The 18,690-nt window shown below is 35.4% G+C and overlaps 1 protein-coding gene across 3 annotated transcripts in view; it reads right to left on the reverse strand.

Moving 5' to 3' along the window:
• Nucleotides 1–18,690, reverse strand: part of TNKS (tankyrase) — a 217,022-nt gene that overhangs the window by 59,624 nt on the left and 138,708 nt on the right. For all 3 annotated transcript variants that reach the window (XM_055349107.2, XM_055349105.2, XM_055349106.2), the window contains exons 6-11: nt 14,760–14,854; nt 13,265–13,331; nt 12,523–12,709; nt 11,020–11,141; nt 9,468–9,559; nt 9,290–9,368 (exon numbers count right to left, since the gene is read on the reverse strand). In XM_055349107.2, coding sequence (XP_055205082.2) covers nt 9,290–9,368; nt 9,468–9,559; nt 11,020–11,141; nt 12,523–12,709; nt 13,265–13,331; nt 14,760–14,854 — 642 coding nt within the window. The remainder of the gene's footprint in view (nt 1–9,289; nt 9,369–9,467; nt 9,560–11,019; nt 11,142–12,522; nt 12,710–13,264; nt 13,332–14,759; nt 14,855–18,690) is intronic.

Genomic DNA, 18,690 nt, shown 5'->3' on the forward strand with positions numbered 1-18,690 from the left:
ATAAAATATAATACTGGGGTAATTTTTGTTTATTGAGTTAAACTAAGGTTATTGAGAATATGAGTGCATGTTACACATAGACTTTCTGGGTCCTCTAGAAAGCTCCTGCTAAAGGTACACAGTAAATTTTCAATTATATGCTGGTTGATTATTGAAAATATTTGTGTACACCCACTAAATACAAGATTAAGGAAAGAAAGGATAAAAGACAACTGGTCTCCCTGTCGCCAGTCTTTTATCATTACCAGTAAGGCTGTTGTACTTACTCAGGAAAGGGTTCATACAAATTCTTGATGGTCTTTCACAAAACTCCCATGAAATACTAACATATTTAACTCTATCACATTTGCCAGAAGAAAAATGACTGCTGATACATATCAACAAAAAAGCACAGCCATTAGCATGTATCAATGGATAACACAAGCTACCAAACTAACTTGAATTTTGATTTCTTTGTTACCTCTTCAGCACAAAAGAAAAATCTAAAATTGTGAACATTCTAATCATTAATATTTTTCTGGAAACTGGGTAAGAAACGTACTAACTTATTCTATTATAGTAATGGGAACTCCCAATCCAGCTTGATGAAGCATAGGAACATGATTTGATATCACTAAAAAATACTTAACATTCAGCAATAAAGTGATTATTTTCACCAGGTTACAGAAACTGTCTCAAATAAAGAGACTGCTACATTTAATGTTACCCCTCAACTGTGGTAATTAAATGCTTAAGACTGGCTTGACCTGTCCATTCAGGAGTCAGAATAATAGATGTCTAGCAGTTTTAGAGGTAAAACATAGTCCCACTTTTCCTTGTATCTAGAGATTGCAACCTTAGTGTACGTATTTTCATTTCTATCTGAGTAGCAAAAATGACTTTACAGAAGATGAATAACTCAGTAAAACTATATAAAATCACAATGACACTTGGCCCGAAATATTTAGGACATGAAATTATGATTCAAAAAATGCCAAAACAGTTCTGGAGACCAGCAAGCAGACCACAAGGAAATGGCTGAGGGGAATCCTTCAATATTCTACTCAGTGTGAACAGCCTACTCTCAGACAGCTAATCCTGAGGCCACTTCTCCTAAACTTAAAGCTATCATTGTCTACATCACTCATTTGGTAATTAATCACAAACTGTTCTGTGACATCTGTACTTAACACCTTTAACTGTGAACATGTGTTTGCCTCAACCTAAAAGCTGATTTCAAGTAAGCTGAGAGTTGAAAACTGTCTGTATTCTTTAGCTAGAGTGACACTGCATTTTTTTCTCAAACCATAACAAATTGAAAGTGAAAGTCAACAATTAAAAAAATTAACAGGCATTAATATATCTATGATAGAAGAACAAATGATAGGTTCTCCAAGTATTATGAGAACAAAGTTTAAACTCTCCAATTGAGAATACAAAGATCTTGCTTTTCATTGTTTCCATTATCTGTACCTTTTGGACTAACTAATCATAACTTCTGACTGTTTAATAAACAAACCCCTTTATTTCCCTGATTTTCAGTCCTTACTGAAAATGTATTGTTTGTATTTTGCCTATATATATCTATATATTTGATTCCTGAACATTCCTAGCTGAAATTCTATTTTCTTCATGAGATTTCTCCAATCTCTTCCCCAGGCTGCCACCACCAACAGAAATAACTGTTTATTCCTCTGAATATAAATCGATCTATACTTCTCTTATTATATATACTACTTGCCAGTTCATATAGTAGTCAAGTAGACTGTGTTAGACAATTAGATTTTAAGTTCCTTAAGAGAAGGATCTTGATCAAATTCAAACTTTATACATCCTCCTAGCAGTAAGTACCATGCCTTGTATAAATAGATATTTGAAAATGGTTGGTAAGTGAATGACTCACAAGAGCAACAAATTAAAAAATTATGGTGATAAAAAATACTACTTTTGACATACTGTTCTGTATATTGAACAAACATTAGGAACTACTAAAATGTTCTCTAACTAACCAAAATGCATTCCTCTTTCCCTGGAAATTGAGGGAGAAGGGTAAATGCCAGTGTTTATAGAATTGCTTAATATTGAAAATGAATTTGCTTTATCTGTAATCAAAATATAATTTAAATTGATTCTAATGTTTTTACAGGTGTTTTACAAGTATTCATCATTATCCTTGGTGGTATGCATAGTTAAAGCACTTCCTATGAGGAATGAAAGAGACAAATGAACACAATTTTTCAATAGAATACTGACATAGTAATCAATATTTTACTTGAAATGTTTTTTAATCCTTTAATGTGTTGTGAACTCACTACAGAGTATGGAACTGGATTTCTATTTGCTAGCTGAACTTGAGTGTGCTATCTGTAAACATTCGTGTGGAAATTTAAAAGAAACAATCAAATTCCCTGAAAAGATTTATATATATATATATATATATATATATATATAAAATAATACCACAGATTATCTTTGGTGGTTTCAAGGGGTACTAATCTTGCTCACGTGCCTTAAGAAATAACAAACTGAGCAAAACTGATTATAGACTAGAGGGTGCCAATCCAATGAATGCTCGTACTCAACAAGTGAGTCTTATTCATAATTCTCCCTTTTTCATCCCCGAGACGGGACAGACCCTATCAGCTGCAGGTGGTATACTTCTAAGCCAAGGACACATAAAGTATGGGTTGTAAAAGACCACATTTAGGCCATAGAGAAATAATGCAGAAAAATCCAGTCTGCAGAAAGAAAAATGAAGCAGATGAACAAACACTGGCAGAGAAAAGAAACCATGCAACCTCAGAGAAAGAGAAAGAGAGAGAGACAGGGAGCGACAGAGACACAGAAGAGGGGAAAGAGGGAAGCAGGGAGGGAGAGACATAGAGAATGGCAGCCAAAGTACCTGATAGTTTCTAAATTCCTTGTTCTGGTCTTTTGTGAATCTCAGCTACAATTCTTACACATATTTCTGGGAGATAACCATACGGGTTTCTCACAGAAGTAATAAACACATTTGTATTAATATACATTTATATTAGTATAAAATAGATTTCCATTTGTGTTTAATCTAGATTGAGTTGGTTTGTTACTGAGAACTAAAATGTCTCTGGGACACTTGCCCCTTTGAACTTTATTTCGGTATGATCAAACCTCAGATGTTATTTGCACTGTAAAAGATACTTTAGAGCTATAGTATCTTTAAAAGTACTTTAACATCTTTGCACTAACAATCTACTTATCAATCTACCTCTACAAAAGCATTAATAAAACTCTTATAATGGGCTGACACATTTCCCCAAGTGAGCAAAGACTCGTGATCGCTCCTAAATGTGAGAAATAAGCCTATTAAATGTCAATTATTATGTCACAATATCTTCTTAAACACAATGTAAATAAATCTGTCAAATTAAGACATATGAATATGAACTGTCAAAAAAATTCCTTCATGTTTCACGTATTTAACAGATGCACATAATGACAAAATAGCTATGCTTTATATATGAAGAAATGCATTTATGAATTAAACTTCTTGAATACCATATGCAGTTGGGGTGTAAGTTTTCTCAATAATGAGAGCAGACAATTCATTACTGATAGAATGCAGAATGCCAGGGCAGACTAACCATAATAAAGAAAAAATTGCCGCATGAAGGATAAAGTCTTCATGTCTTTCCTATTTAGACTTTATAGTACTCCCAAAAAGCAGGGGATAATAAATTATTGATTTTTTTTAAGGTACAAAAGTTTACTCCTAGTAAATGAGGATTTTTCAAATGCATTGGGTAATGCTCCAATGTTCTTGTAACTCTCCTTACTAGCAATTTGTTTTCTAATCTTTTGCTGAATATTGCCCCTATTCCCCTCTAGAGCCACAGCCATCCTCCACCTTGCTCTGGGTCCTGAGAAAATCACTTGTATGAACCACATCAACAGACTCTTTTGGTCTTCACTGTTTTGTTGAATTTGGTCACGGGCACTGGGAGGAGATGGGGGGTACTGGGAGGAGATAGAGGACAGCAGGACAATGAAGAGTAAGATTAGATACATCCTTTAATCAAAGGCTACAGGTGGTACCAGGTGGCCTTTTCCACACAGCTACCATCTTCCAGCGCCAAGAACCTCTCCTTTCCCTTGTCCCTTCAGACGAGAGATGATCATACCTCCCCCTTTGCTGCTAGTACAACCTCATTCCTTGCTACTTTCCTTGAACCTTGCCCATGTTTCTATACAATTCCTTTATTAAACTTTCATCAAATTACCCACTTTAAGTGTGCCATTTATTGCCAAGACCCTGAGATATATCTCTGCTTCTATCTCCTTAGAATTTCTCCTTCAAAAGCTACCAAAGCCCTCATATAAAAACAGTCTAAGTAAATGCCCCAGTCTGCCTTGATTTCTCTCAGTGGCACTGGTCACCTGCTCCTTCTTCATACTCCTCCTGTACTCTGTAGACACTGTGACAGAACTTCCAGCTTTCTCTTCCCACCACTGCTCTATAAACATGGGCAATCCTCAAAGGATCTTTCCTTAACTCTCTTCTTTCCATGCTTTCTCTACCAGGGACCGTACTCGCTCCTAAAATGTAGAATCACTATGTCAATTCTCAGTAGATCTTTCTAATCTTAAACTCTTTTATACTCTGATGCTGTCTTTCCAAGTGCTGGTTTTATTAAATGTCTTTCTGTAATATCAACTTCAAGTAGAAAATCATTATTAAGGCGTAGGAAACCAGTGTTTCTCTGTAGCTTTCTTACTTCCATTAATTGCAACACCATTTTCTAAGTCCACTATAATACCCAATTCATTTCCAGGTAATATAATTACTCCTTCATAAGTGGCTTTTATCTTCCTCTTCCTTCTTCATTACTAATGCTGCTAAATTGATTCAGGACTGAGGTCAAGTTTGGTAACTGCATTAACTTTCAAACTGGTATTTCCCACAGTATCTACTACAGTCTTGATTATTTTGCTTGCCAATATTTATGGAGTTAGTGGATCAAACCCAATTATAAAGGGATTAGATATGTGTCTTATAAAATTTAGATAATTAAAGGGAAATACATAGTACATACACGTTTGAAAAGACAAATATGGGGAAAAATGCTCATATTCACAAATAACCAAAACATTATCTGTGTGTTAAGCACTATACTACATATTTATATACATATGCTCATTTGATTAAAAAAAAAAAAAAGCCTGTAGGGCGGTTGCTTCACATATCACTGATTAGTTAACTGAGACTCAGGGAAATTTAGCCCAAGGTCACAAAACTAGAAAGTGGAGGATTCTAAACTCAAAAGCATGCCTGTCTAGGTTATATATGGCGTACATTTAGTTTAACATTAACAGCAAACCTCAAGTTTGTATGTATTACCAGGCTTTGGGCAAAAGAATGTTTTGACTTACAAAAATATCACTAAGTTCTGTCAAAGTAAGGCAAATTACTTAATGATAATTAGGTCTTCATCCCAAATTCTTCTGCCTTTGCCTGAGAAATCGACTCATCAAGAGTAGGGGAAGGCAGCAGGGTGCTAGAAGCAGTGGAAGAGGGCTGAATCCTAATTAAAAACTGGTGCTGCTTGTTCAGAAGGTGTGTTCAGAATCAAATGGAAACCATGAGTTGCCTGAATATCATACAGAAACCATGAGTTCCTCAGAAAGAAATACTACGCAAGCAAAAATGGGAGCCCAACAATAGCTAAGTGAGTTTCTTACAGGGAGTTTTTTACAACACATTAATCACCAGATACACCAACCATGAGGAACAGCATCCTGCCTTGGGATGGGGTAAACAGGAGTTGCTATGGCATTTGATATCTACTGATAGCAATTGATATCTATGGGTTCATAACTCTGATTAAATATAACTCTCCTCTTTTTTAAGTGCCTACTAGCAAGCGTTATCAATGTAGATGAATTATAGTGGAAAGACTAAGGTGAACACAAAAGTCTAGAAGTTCTTCTACGTCATTGACAGGGCTAGTAATGAACTAAGATGTTACTGATGAAAATGTATTGTGCACATGAAGGGCAAATAAAGAGTGAGAAACACAGACCTAGAGAAAGGCTGACTAGAACAAGTCATAATGTTATTTTTCATTGAACCTTTATAAACTAAAATGCCTGATGGGAGACAATAAATAGATACCATTTTCCCAAAATGAAGGGCATTATTCCTAATTTTTCAAGAGCATTATAAATGTCATTAGATATTTGCAAAAACAGGTCAATGATAAATGTACAAAGCTCGTAAGTGTAGCAGAAATGTCACTTAGCTTAGTGTTTTCTGCTTGAAAGAGCAACAAGATGCTACTTATATAATAATGCAGTAGTTGTACCTACAAAATAGGTAATACATCTGTAGAACTCTGTTCCCTTTTATTCCACTTTGTCTTCATTTCATAAATTAAAAACATAAAGTGCCATTTTAAAACAGTGATATCCAAATTTTTAAATCACACACCCTCCAGGTAGAAAAGTTTTGAGAACACTTAATATATATATATGAATTTCTTTGTAAATTATAACCAAGAACTGCTATACTATTATAAAACTTATACAAAGAGAATTTATGAAGGATGAGAAAGAGATGAAATAATCAAAAATTTTAAAAGATTTCATGATTATTATTTTCTGAGATAGAGTACTGCTCTGTCACCCAGGCTACAGTGTAGTGGCATGATTACAGCTCACTGCAGCCTCGACCTCTTGGGCTCAAGTGATTTTCCCACCTCAGCCTCCAGAGTAGCTGGGACTACAGGAATGCACCACCACATTTGGCTAATTTTTTTTATTATTTGTAGAGACGGGGTTGGCCTATGTTGCCCAGCTGATCTCAAAATCCTGGGCTCAAGCGACCCTCCCACCTCAGTCTCCCAAAGTGCTGGGATTAAGGCATAGGCTATGGTGCCTGTCCAAAACATATTTTAATTACTTATGCTAGAAAATATCCATTGACTGTAGTTTAAACATTTAAAAAAACTTATAAAAATTGTGATATTAGGAATTTGAGGGTTTAATTTTAGGTTCATTTCATTTTTCTTTAGAGACAGAGTCTTGCTCTGTTGCCCAGGCTGCAGTACAGTGCATACCTCACTGCAGCCTCAAAGTCCTGGGATCAAGTGATCTTCCTGCCTCAGCCTCCCGAGTCGCTAGGACTATAGGTGCACACCACCATGACTGGCTAATTTTTAAATTTTTTGTAGAGATAGTGTCTTGCTGTGTTGCCCAGGCTGGTGTCGAACTCCTGGCCTCAAGCAATCCTTCTGCCTTTGCCTCCTAAAGCTCTGGGATTACAGGAATGATTACGGGCCACTACATGTGGCTCTAAGTTCATTTTTGATAATTAGTTTGAAAGGCTATATTAGTTGCAAAGATTTCATACAGATATATGGAGCCAATGAAATAAATGCATTGTTAACTATGCCTACTCAATCAGAATGCCTAATTTTAATGTAATTTACTAATTATGCTAAGGTTTTCATTGAAATTCTGTAGTAAAATTCCATCTTTACTGATGTTCTTGCAAAGTTATTAGGAAGTGCTGCATTACAATGTTTTGAATAGATTCAAAATCTACCCTAAAACCAAATTAAGGAAGGCTTTTGAACAGGTTAGAAAGTTCTGTTTTTATGTGTTTAAATTATGTAGATATGACGGCTGCGTGATTCATTTATATCACTTTTCAGCAAAATCACAGAAAAGTGAACATTTTCTGAAAATCTATGTTCAAAACGTTCTCTTCATTTTTTAAAGTTTCTTTTAAAAAAGCAGTTACTTTATCATTTACCTAAAGTGTGTAACTTTTACCTTTAAGGATCTGATTACGTTTCCTTTTTAAAGGGTATCTACATGCAAGTCATGGTCATTTGTCCTCAGAGAACTATTAGCAAATTTTGAACCCTTTTATTTTCATTAAAAAGAGCACAACTATGACAACACCTTAAAATACTACTTCACAAAATAACCAGACCACCTTTTTATGCTATAAAAGCATGTCAGGGTCACTCCCTGTGTCCCTTGTCAGGGTCACTCCTCTGATCAAGTATGATATTTATAAAAGTTCTACCATTTAGGATAATATCCATAAATTCAACTCATTTGGACACATGTAAAGTCCACTATGCCAAAATATGCTGAAAGGGAACAAATGAGTGAGTTTGCCACTGTCAATCCCTCGATACTAACAAGTCCCACTCTTACCTCAGGAAACCTTGACATCACGAGTCAGACTGGCTGACACATGGACCTAGTGAGAGTGCTGGCATCATCTTTGTATTCAATATTGGTAAATCTGAATTTCCTTATTCTTAAATAAAAGTATTATAAATTGAAATGCTAGGATTTTTCCAACAGGGCATCTTGTATGCTCCATAGGGAGTCTATACCCTACTTTGGAGACAACTGCTTTGAAATATACATTCTTGAGAATGAAAAAATCTACAATTTCAAGTCACCTCTAAAACACAACCAGTTTGCTTCTTTCCTCTCTTAAGTGCTTGACAAAGTTTCAGACTACACCATTCAGAAAATGCCAATAAAAATTATTAAATATATCATATTTCTTTAGTGTAGAGGTTGAGAAAATTATTACAAATCTGAAGGCATGCAATTATTTTATTTTATTTTTTTTGAGACAGATTCTCACTCTGTCGCCCAGGCTGGAGTGCAGTGGTGCAATCTCAGCTCACTGCAAGCTTCGCCTCCCAGGTTCATGCCATTCTCCTGCCTCAGCCTCCTGGGTAGCTGGGACTACAGGCACCCGCCACCACGCCTGGCTAATTTTTTGTATTTTTAGTAGAGATGGGGTTTCACCGTCTTGGCCAGGATGGTCTCCATCTCCTGACCTCGTGATCCACCCGCCTCGGCCTCCCAAAGTGCTGGGATTACAGGCGTGAGCCACTGTGCCTGGCCACAAATGTTTTTTAGAATAAGTAGAGCTATTCTGATGCTATCATTTAACTTAATTTATTTTCTGATAAACTATTATTCAAATGGACACTATCAAAATATATCCATATAGTATTAACTGAAAATAATGTAAAGATGAAATCTATTTCAAATGACTATAGCTATATTTTGTTGCTTTACAGAAGGGTGACATTAAAGGATCAAGAAACACGGGTAATTATTTTTATTAGAAACAAGATCTAAATCAGCTTTATAGGAGAATCTATGAATTTAAGTACGAACTAATAGTCCTTTATAAAATTAGTTTCTTCAGAAAAATCGGAGAGAGAGAAGCAGTGTTAAGAGCAGCTGGCTGCTCAGTGCTGAGTCTGGCACTCTGCTCAGGTGTGTGCCTCACCTTGGCGCCATGCTTATGCAGAACTTCCATGACATCATTATGGGCTCTTTCGGCTGCAACATGCAGGGGAGTCATGAAACTACAGAAAAGAGGAAAGAAAGAAAGAAAAGGTAATTGACTCTCTTTTATTGCATTTCCTCTTTAGGAACTGAACAACTCTTTCTGCAATTATACTTACTCTTTATTTTTTTCATTAACATTTGCTCCTTTTCTAAGTAACAATTCTGTCACTTGTTTACGTTTGGGATGCAGAGAGGCCACAGCACAGTGCTATAAAGTAAACAAAACCAAGTTAATAAAATACACTTCCATAGGTACAGTAGCTCTTGGAATTGAACAGTATCTGCTGACCATTTAAAACATTGTTATCTCAGAGTATCAGAACATATGTATATGTTTTATATCACAGAGATGATCCATATTCCTTCTACGTATAGTGGAAATACAAAACGTAAGCGTTTAAACCAAGGTGAAATTATGCTCTTAAACATTAAGAGAGATCTTATTTCTTTTGGCTTAGCCAATCAATAAATATTCACTATATATTCCATGGAGAGCATCATAATACGTATGCCTCTGCAAAGCTACAGAAATCTATAACTACGTTACTCAATCTTTCATTAGGCCATCAGCCACACAAGTCAGTATTTCTAAGCTCTTCTACAGAGGTACTCCCAGCACTACAGGAGACGTTTATATGCCCAAGGATAAGCAAGAAAATGATATAACTGAAGCAGTTTAGAGAAAAATATTCTCAGAAATTTTAGGTTTTAACATAATATTTATACAACTTTTTTATTCTACTTCATTTTAATATTCATATTAAAATTTAAAAATAAAAAACTACTTTCAACTAAATAAAATGAAAACTCCAAAGAAGTGGGTCAGGTTTATTCTGTGGCTATGAATATCTCCTAGCATAACACTGTGTAGCTTGAATCTATCTCAACCCTAGTTTGAGAGACATGTATTTAAGTGTATATATAGTTAGCCTATTTCAGTTTGGTCAATCCTTTAATGTTGTTTTATGCAGATACTGACAAAGGTTTGATCTTTTGTGTCAAATATACGTAAGAATATTAATTAGGTATACTTAAGGTCTGTGATGCAGGCATCACATATGCTTAAATTCTGAATTTAGGAGCGATCACTAACCACTCTCTAGCTGAGCCTTAATGTGTCAATGACAAAGAAAATAAATAAATCTTTCTGAAAGTGCATTTGAAGAAAAAAACGTGGATAGTTTTAAGAATAATTTGTATAGTATCAAACAAAAAATTCATGATCTTGCCATTTTTCTACCATGAATATAATCAGTTCTTTGAATACAATTGCTCAAAAAGATAATGCAAATATCTAAAAATATACTTTAATCTTCTACAGAAGGAAATCTAGTATTTATCTAGCAAACATAAGAAAAAAATTCTATTGAAAAATCATATCTTGTAGTTTATGAAAGCACTGGCCACAAAAGTGGATTTGTTATAATGAGGTGGGGAAGACAAAGGTAAAATAATTTCCAAATTGAGGTTGTGCAGATGTCAATTCTCTCACCCATGAAAAGAATCATCCCCCAAACTAAGTTTAAAAATCAATGCAACCAAAATCAAAATGCAAATTCCTGGCATTTCAGATACTAAAGTTACTTTAAGGTTTCTGAAATGAAAATCATATTTTGTGCTTACGTTATTATTATAGACCCAGGGAATAGATTAACAATAAAATCTTACCAGTGCTGTTTCATGAGACTGTGGTTGTTTGAAATTAATGATTTCCAGAGCGAGTGTTTTTTTAACTTTAGCTAAGTCTGCTTCTCTGGCTGCTTGTAGTAAAGAATGACCTTTAAATTCATCTGTCAATGAAACAATATGGTTGACATAAAAAAAGATTTAAAATGTATAAAAATCTTCAGCATGATTATAAATAAGTAGGAATATTATTATTTTATGAATTTCTCTATTTTAGCAACAGCAGCAATGTGACAATATGATGATAAAAATGCAAAAGATGAGGATGTAGATTAATGAAAAACTGTGAAGTATGTATGCTCTGAAATAAGACTGTTTCACACTCTGAGAGTCATAAAGATACACCTATAAAGATACTTATTGCAGCAAAATTTTGAAACAGGAAACCTAAATGTCCACCAAAAGGAAACCAGTTAAATAATTTGTGAGCACATATGCTGTAACACTTTCTAGCTCTTAAACAAGAGATAGGTCTACACACACTGACATGAAAGTATACAGTGGTACATGAAAATTCAAAAAAGAAAGGACAGGCTGATGCATTTTTTTTGGTATTGTCACTACTCTTGCTACTACTATTGCCACCATAAGTACACCATAAGTAATGGTATAGAAAACCTTTACAGAAATATTTACCAAAATATTAATGGTGATTAGGTCTTGACACAGAAAAGGAAAGGACTAAAATATGGGAGAAATGCAGAGCTTGAAAATTTTTCAAAGAACAATTAATAGCTTATTATTTTCATAACCAGGTGAGAGATTTTTTGAAAAGCTGTATCTAAATTAATTCATGAATGAGAATCCAATATTCTTATATCTTAAACTATGCTAAAACCAAAAGTTTATTTAAAAAACATTTGCATGTATATATTGGTAATATATTCAGAAGATGACCTCAACCAAATTATTTTTAAAATCTCACTTAAATATGGGAAAGTGATTATACTTGGGTCATAACACACATGACAAATAAAAATATGATTGTGCAACCTTGCAGGGCTCGGGAAATGGTGAGGGTTCAATAATGCTAGATACCTATTACTATCAATGGCACAAGAATGTAACCCCATAAGAGGGTTCAATAATGCTAGATACCTATCACTATCAATAGCACAAGAATGTAAGCCCCAGAAGCTCAGAGCTTTTTAATGGTTTGTACACTGCTATATTTCTAGTGCCTGCCACATTGCAAGTATCCAAGAAATGGATGCTGATTGACTCATCCTCATTAGCCTTCAAAAAACCAAAAAAGGAGCTTCAACATACGAATTAAAACTAGGCTCGAATAAATACAATATATACAAAAAGTGTCTGTATATAATATTCCCATGGAATTCATGAAGAAAAGTATACAATTAGAAATGAGGATTATGAATTAGTGTGCTTGTAAGAATGGAAGGTTATTATTTAAGGTAGATAAAACTCAACAGAAATTAAATATTCCAATTTATGCGATAATGATTTCAGGATATAAATACGTACAAGTCAATCTCTCCCTAAGCTCCGGAGTTGGAGCCATATCCACAGCACTTTTGCCATGGCAGTTGACTAATGTAGGATCAGCGCCATGGCTAAGTAACAAAGAGCAGACTTCTACACGGTTCTTGGAAGCAGCCTCGTGCAGTGGAGTAAACTGCCAGAGATCCATGGCATTAACACAAGCTCCATGCTGAATTGAGAAAAAAACATTTTAGGTCAGTAATCATTTTGCTGGATCAAATAAAACTCAAAAGACATTTATTTCTTTGTAAATTTCAGTTGTAACTTTTTCAAGTAAGTGTTTTAATTTCTTTAATATCACCTTTCAAAAACAGATGAAATTAAATTCAATGTTTTAAAAATTTTAAGGCAATGGTAATATGTTTACAAACGTATTTTATTCTCTTAAAATCTAAAAAAACAAGACTGGGCAACATGGCAAAACCTCGTCTCTACAAAAAACATAAAAATTAGCTGTGCGTGGTGGCACACCCCTGTAATCCCAGCTACTGGGGAGGCTGAGGGGGAGGATCACTTGAACTTGGGAGGTTGAGGCTGCAGTGAGCTGTGAATGTGCCACTGCACTCCAGCCTGGGTGACAGGGCAAGACCCTGTCTCAAAACAAACAAACAAAAAACCCCAAAAAACTAAACAAACTTTCATGAGGCCAAAAGTATGGAAAGTCATGACAAGGTAAAGAAAAAAAAAAAAGTAAATGATGCTCAATATTCTGAATTTCTCTTACCTTTAGTAGCAGTTCTGTGACTTCATAATGTCCATATGAACATGCATTATGAAGAGGCACAAGTCCACTAAATGAAAAGAGGCAAATTAAAATACTTAAATTTCAAACAACTTATTTATCCATGACGTACTAAGAAATAAAATCCAATAAATCCCAATACAATTATTTTAAACTATTTAAAAGTATTTAATAAAATAATAAAAGAATTCAAAGCATAGCTTATGTTCACACCTTTTGTATTTATCTTGTTTTTTGTATATAATCCTTGAAGATAATGAAAAAAATACCAAACAGAAGAACATTTTGGCGAAAGGAAGATCATATGCTAATTGACAAATGCATGCATTATATATTAAGTATTTACAGGAAATAAATGTTAATTGGTAGTGAACTGAAATATTCCACCATTTTAATTCACTTTTATGGTAATTTCTAGCAAAATAATCAAATATCCAAACTATTATAACTTGCATATCAAAGTATTCTAAATAAACCAAAAAAACCCTTTATTTGTGGTGTACATCTCTTGATGACTCACCTATTGTACACCCATCTGTTTTCCGACATGCACAAGGAAATAGAGATGTACAAGAGAATGAGGCATTTATGCCCCTATACTACTGGGACACCATTCACATATGGCACAAAACCTGGTGCAGGCAAGAGAACAGCACCAGAAAAAGCAGATTGGAAATGGAAGAATTCTTCTGATAAGTGTCTCAAGTATTGAGTTCATTTTTATGTTTCTTGACTTGGGGAGGGGCAAAGTGAAAGAAACTCTCCTCTAGGGCATCTCTTCTTTATGCTGTCAGTCACAAGACTGTAACATAATCTACCTTACCTGGGTAGTAGGGTTAATTATCTTTCAGATCTTAAAGTGGGACAATGAGAAACGTTAGTCCACCACATACGATAGCAAACCCAATGATCGTATATCTCTGGAGACTTTACAGGAAACTGACACAAAGTTTTCAAAAATGACCTATTGGTAAAATAAATGACATAACTGCTTTTTTAGTTACCACCCATATCCCCTCACATCAACCTTCTAGGTTTTCTCAGTTTAGATGTCCAAGATTTCATCAGAAAAAAAATTTGGTATTGTATACTTATGATTTTGGTTTATCAATAAAGGATGATCCTTTACTATCTGTTGAATCTGATAGCTATGCTAATGGATTTTCATAATTTTCAATTTGTTTTATTTTTCTAAAATGCAATTTAAGAGTTGAAAAACCGTAACTGCAACTGAGACACAATTTCAACTGCAAGTAACAGAACGGTGATAAAATTAAATTGATTTGGGAAATTATTATGAGAAGTATCCTTAATTAAGTAGGTACATGAAAATAAAGCCTCAAATCAGAGTTGTGAACATTCTTAAAACGTTATATAAACCGTAACAAATGGGACATATGACTTTGTCTAGTGTTTTAAAAGTTTAGAGTATCAGACAAAAACAAAGCACTGACAGGAAGTAAACTGATAGACCTACCCTTTGTCTTTTGCATGAACATCAGCACCATGCTGAAGAAGAAGCTGAACTATTCGAACTCTGTTGTAGCCCGCTGCTAGATGTAAAGGAGTCGACTAGAAAAGAAAAACATCCCCTTTTCAGGTAAAAACAAACAAACAAACAAACAAAATCCTTGCTTTGCCATTTCAGATTTAAACACAATGAAAGTTGACACAAAAATACTGCGCTGAAATGTCAAAAATTCACATTTCATAACTTAATGAGAGATAATTTACTGCCCTCAGGAGTCAATACTAACGTTAGTGCCATCCACCTATTTCACTTACTTGTTTTTTTAAGGCCATCAGTAATCAAACCTTACCCTACCTATTCTACATGATTTCCTATTTCTTTCCAACATGAAACATTCTCACCGTTCTGAGAAGACACGCCAGGGCTCACGTTTCCTATAATTGGAAACATTCTTCCTTATCCTACTTAAATCCTGTCCTCCTTTCAAGTTCTAACCTTTAAATCCCAATTCTACCATAAAACTTTATCTAAAGATCTAGCTCTCAAAATTTCTTTAATAGGAAAGATTGAAAAACATCCCTAAAGAACAATTTGAACAAACTTTAATGGAAACAAAAAGGACAATGGGCCTTATTCATTCTGTACGGCTGCTAGTAATGGTCAAAACTAATTTGCTACACTGGGTGCAATGATGTATACCAAGGTAGCATTTAATTCTTCCATTTTATGTACCACATACACAGTATAAAGACAAGAGAGGAATACAGTTTCTTCCCAGCTAATTTCTGCCACATTGTAATTTGAGTCAAGTTATTAGAAGGTTCTCTGCTAAAATTTAGTATGGTAATTAAAATAATCAAACTTCTCACCTTTTAAGAATCAGAAATAACTTAACTTTAATTAAAAACTTCTCTGCAACCATAGCAATTTTCCACCTTTGCTAATTTAAAGTTTAAATACCATAATAACGGGTTTTTCATACAGGCTTTAATATACTTTAATGCATTCCCTTTCATTTTTCCTGTCTTCTATTTGGGGTCTTGGGATTTAATAAGATTTTTAATTTATTTGCTTCACCTATTCCAGATGTGAAGATACAAAAGAAGTACTAAACACTGTACTATTATTGCTTTTGAGATATTTCATACATTTTACATATTCTGTCAGTCTCTAAGTTTAGAAAATATTTTGAGCAATGCACAGCTATCAACGAGGAGACCATTCAGATTAGAAGAGTCCTGAACAGGAAGTCAGGAAACCTGACTACATTCCTGGATCTTATTATGCAACCCAGTGGAAGTCATGCTACTCGTGTGTCTCAGCTTCTTCATGTATAAAATTGAGAGAAAATCACTCATCCTCGCTATCTGAAAAACCAGTGAAAATACAGTACAATTTCACTTACCTGTGGTTAATTTTAGTCTGAAAATATTACGTGTGGAATTCCAGAAACAAACAATTCATAAGTTTTAAGCTGAGCACTATTCTAAGTAGCCTGATGAAATCTGCCCACTTTGTGCCACCTTGGATGGGAATCATCCCTTCCTCCAGCATATCCACACTGAAGATGCTACATATTAAGTAGCCATCTCAGTTATGAGATCAAAAAACCATATATAGGGTTTGGTACTATCCGAGGCTTCAGGCATCTACTGGGCTCCTGAAACGTTATCTCCCGAGGATAAGGGAAAACTACTGTAAAGTTTTCTCCCATATAGAAACACATTTTTGTTTCTTTGTTTTTTGGATGGAATCTCACTCTGTTGCCCAGGCTGGAGTGCAGTGGCTTGATCTTGGCTCACTGCCACCTCCGCCTCCCGGGTTCAAGTGATTCTCCTGTCTCAGCCTCCCGAGTATTTGGGATTACAGGCACGCACCACCATACCCAGCTAATTGTTGTATTTTTACTTGAGCTGGGGTTTCACCATGTTGGCCAGACTTGTCTGGAACTCCTGACCTCAAGTGATCCACCGCCCCACCTCCCAAAGTGATGGGATTACAGGCGTGAGCCACTGTGCTTTTTTAAAATGTAAAATGCCATGTAAAAATAGGCAACTAAAATTTTTTATCATCAAACATGTCCAGCTAAGTTTCTGCTTTGAGATCCATGTCAAATGCTACTGCAAATGATACTGTCAGGGAGTATCAACTTACTTTCAGGACTCTTCACTCTCATTTTAGAAGAATACTTCTGCTGGATAATGAAGTTTAGTTAACTTTTTTCCTTCCTTTAATATTTTAAGAATGTTATACCACTGTCCTCTGTCTTGCTTTGTTTCAAGACTAGAAATCTGTTACCCTTATCTTTGTTCCTTTGTACATGTGTTTTTTCCCCTCTGGATATGCTAATATTTCGTCTACATTAATATTTCACTGACTTAAAGCAATTTGATTATGATGTGCCTTGGTATAGTTTTCTTCGTGTGTGTATGTGTGTGTGTGTGCACGCACACGCATGCATGCCCACAACTGGAGCTTGCAGTGCTTCTTAGACCTATATAGTTTTCACTAAATTTGGAAAATTTTTAGCTATGATTTCATCAAATATTTTTTCTGCTCCCTCTCCTATTACTCTCACTAGGGAATTATTCCCACTAGGGACTTCAATTACACAAATATTAGGTTAATTTCAAAGCTTGCTTCTAGGCTTTGGTAGGCAGGGCCAGAGCAGCCTTTAGTGTAGGACAGATTTTCCCCTACTACTGAGGCATTGTCCTTTGATGACACCCAGTGAATTACGAGGGCTTTTTACTCCGGCTGGTGGCAACAGAAACTATTACAGACTCTGTGTGAGTTCCTAGGCTTGTTACCTGTAATCTTTCTGTGTGGTTCTTTTACTAGCCTCAAGCAGTTTCCGCACCCATGTGTTACTCAGTACTTATCTGAACACTGTAAGGGGCCCCTGTGTGTACCTCCCTTTCCTGGCCCACTGCCTTGCTAACTCCTTCCACCTTAGTCTCCCCAAACTCCCAATTTCATCTCCTCAACTCAGGGAGACCATCGGGTTCCTCCTGGTTTTCCCCTCCTTGTGTTAAGGCCTGGAAATTCTTTGGAGGCGGTAAGTTGGAGTTGTTACCCTCTCTCAGGGATAATTACCACGTACTGCCTGATGCTCAATGTCTGAAAACCACTGTTTCATATATTTTGTCTATTTTTCTCAGAGTTTCAGGAAGCAAGGTAAATCTAGTCCCTCTTATTCTATCTTGGATTCTTTCATGACTGAACTGGACTTTACATTGCAGTTTGAAAACTTCCTCCACAGACAAGGACTGCTTTGGAGGACTGGTCAGTAAGTCAGCAAGCTGGTATAGCACATAGCTAATATTTAATATTACATAAAAAGGGTCACATCTTTCTTGCTTATGAATAAAAAGATGCTCCATTTTCATATTATCTTTTACACAACTTTCTTTGTATAAAGTTCATTCAGTAACTTTTATTTCTTATTCCTGAAAATGAACAAAAGTTCTCAAATGAAGGAATGCATATGAAAACCTACAGTTTATTTAAAAGGGCAGGCCGGGCATGGTGGCTCACGCCTGTAATCCCAGCACTTTGGGAGGCCGAGGCGGGCAGATCACGAAGTCAGGAGATCGAGACCATCCTGGCTAACACGATGAAACCCTGTGTGTCTCTACTAAAAATATAAAAAATTAGCCAGGTGTGGTGGCGGGCACCTGTAGTCCCAGCTACTTGGGAGGCTGAGGCAGGAGAACATGAACACAGGAGGCGGAGCTTGCAGTGAGCAGAGATGGGGCCAATGCACTCCAGCCTGGGCGACAAAGCGAGACTCCGTCTCAAAAAAAAAAAAAGGGGCAAAACATAAGAAAAATTTAACTAGTTTTCAGATTTTAAAAAATCATTTCATTGTAAGATTTACAATGCTTTGAAAACAGTAATATATTTAGTTTTTAAACTACTGAAATTTATATAACTC

Source organism: Gorilla gorilla, chromosome 7 (genome assembly GCF_029281585.2).
Source record: "Gorilla gorilla gorilla isolate KB3781 chromosome 7, NHGRI_mGorGor1-v2.1_pri, whole genome shotgun sequence".
Lineage (NCBI taxonomy): Eukaryota > Metazoa > Chordata > Mammalia > Primates > Hominidae > Gorilla > Gorilla gorilla.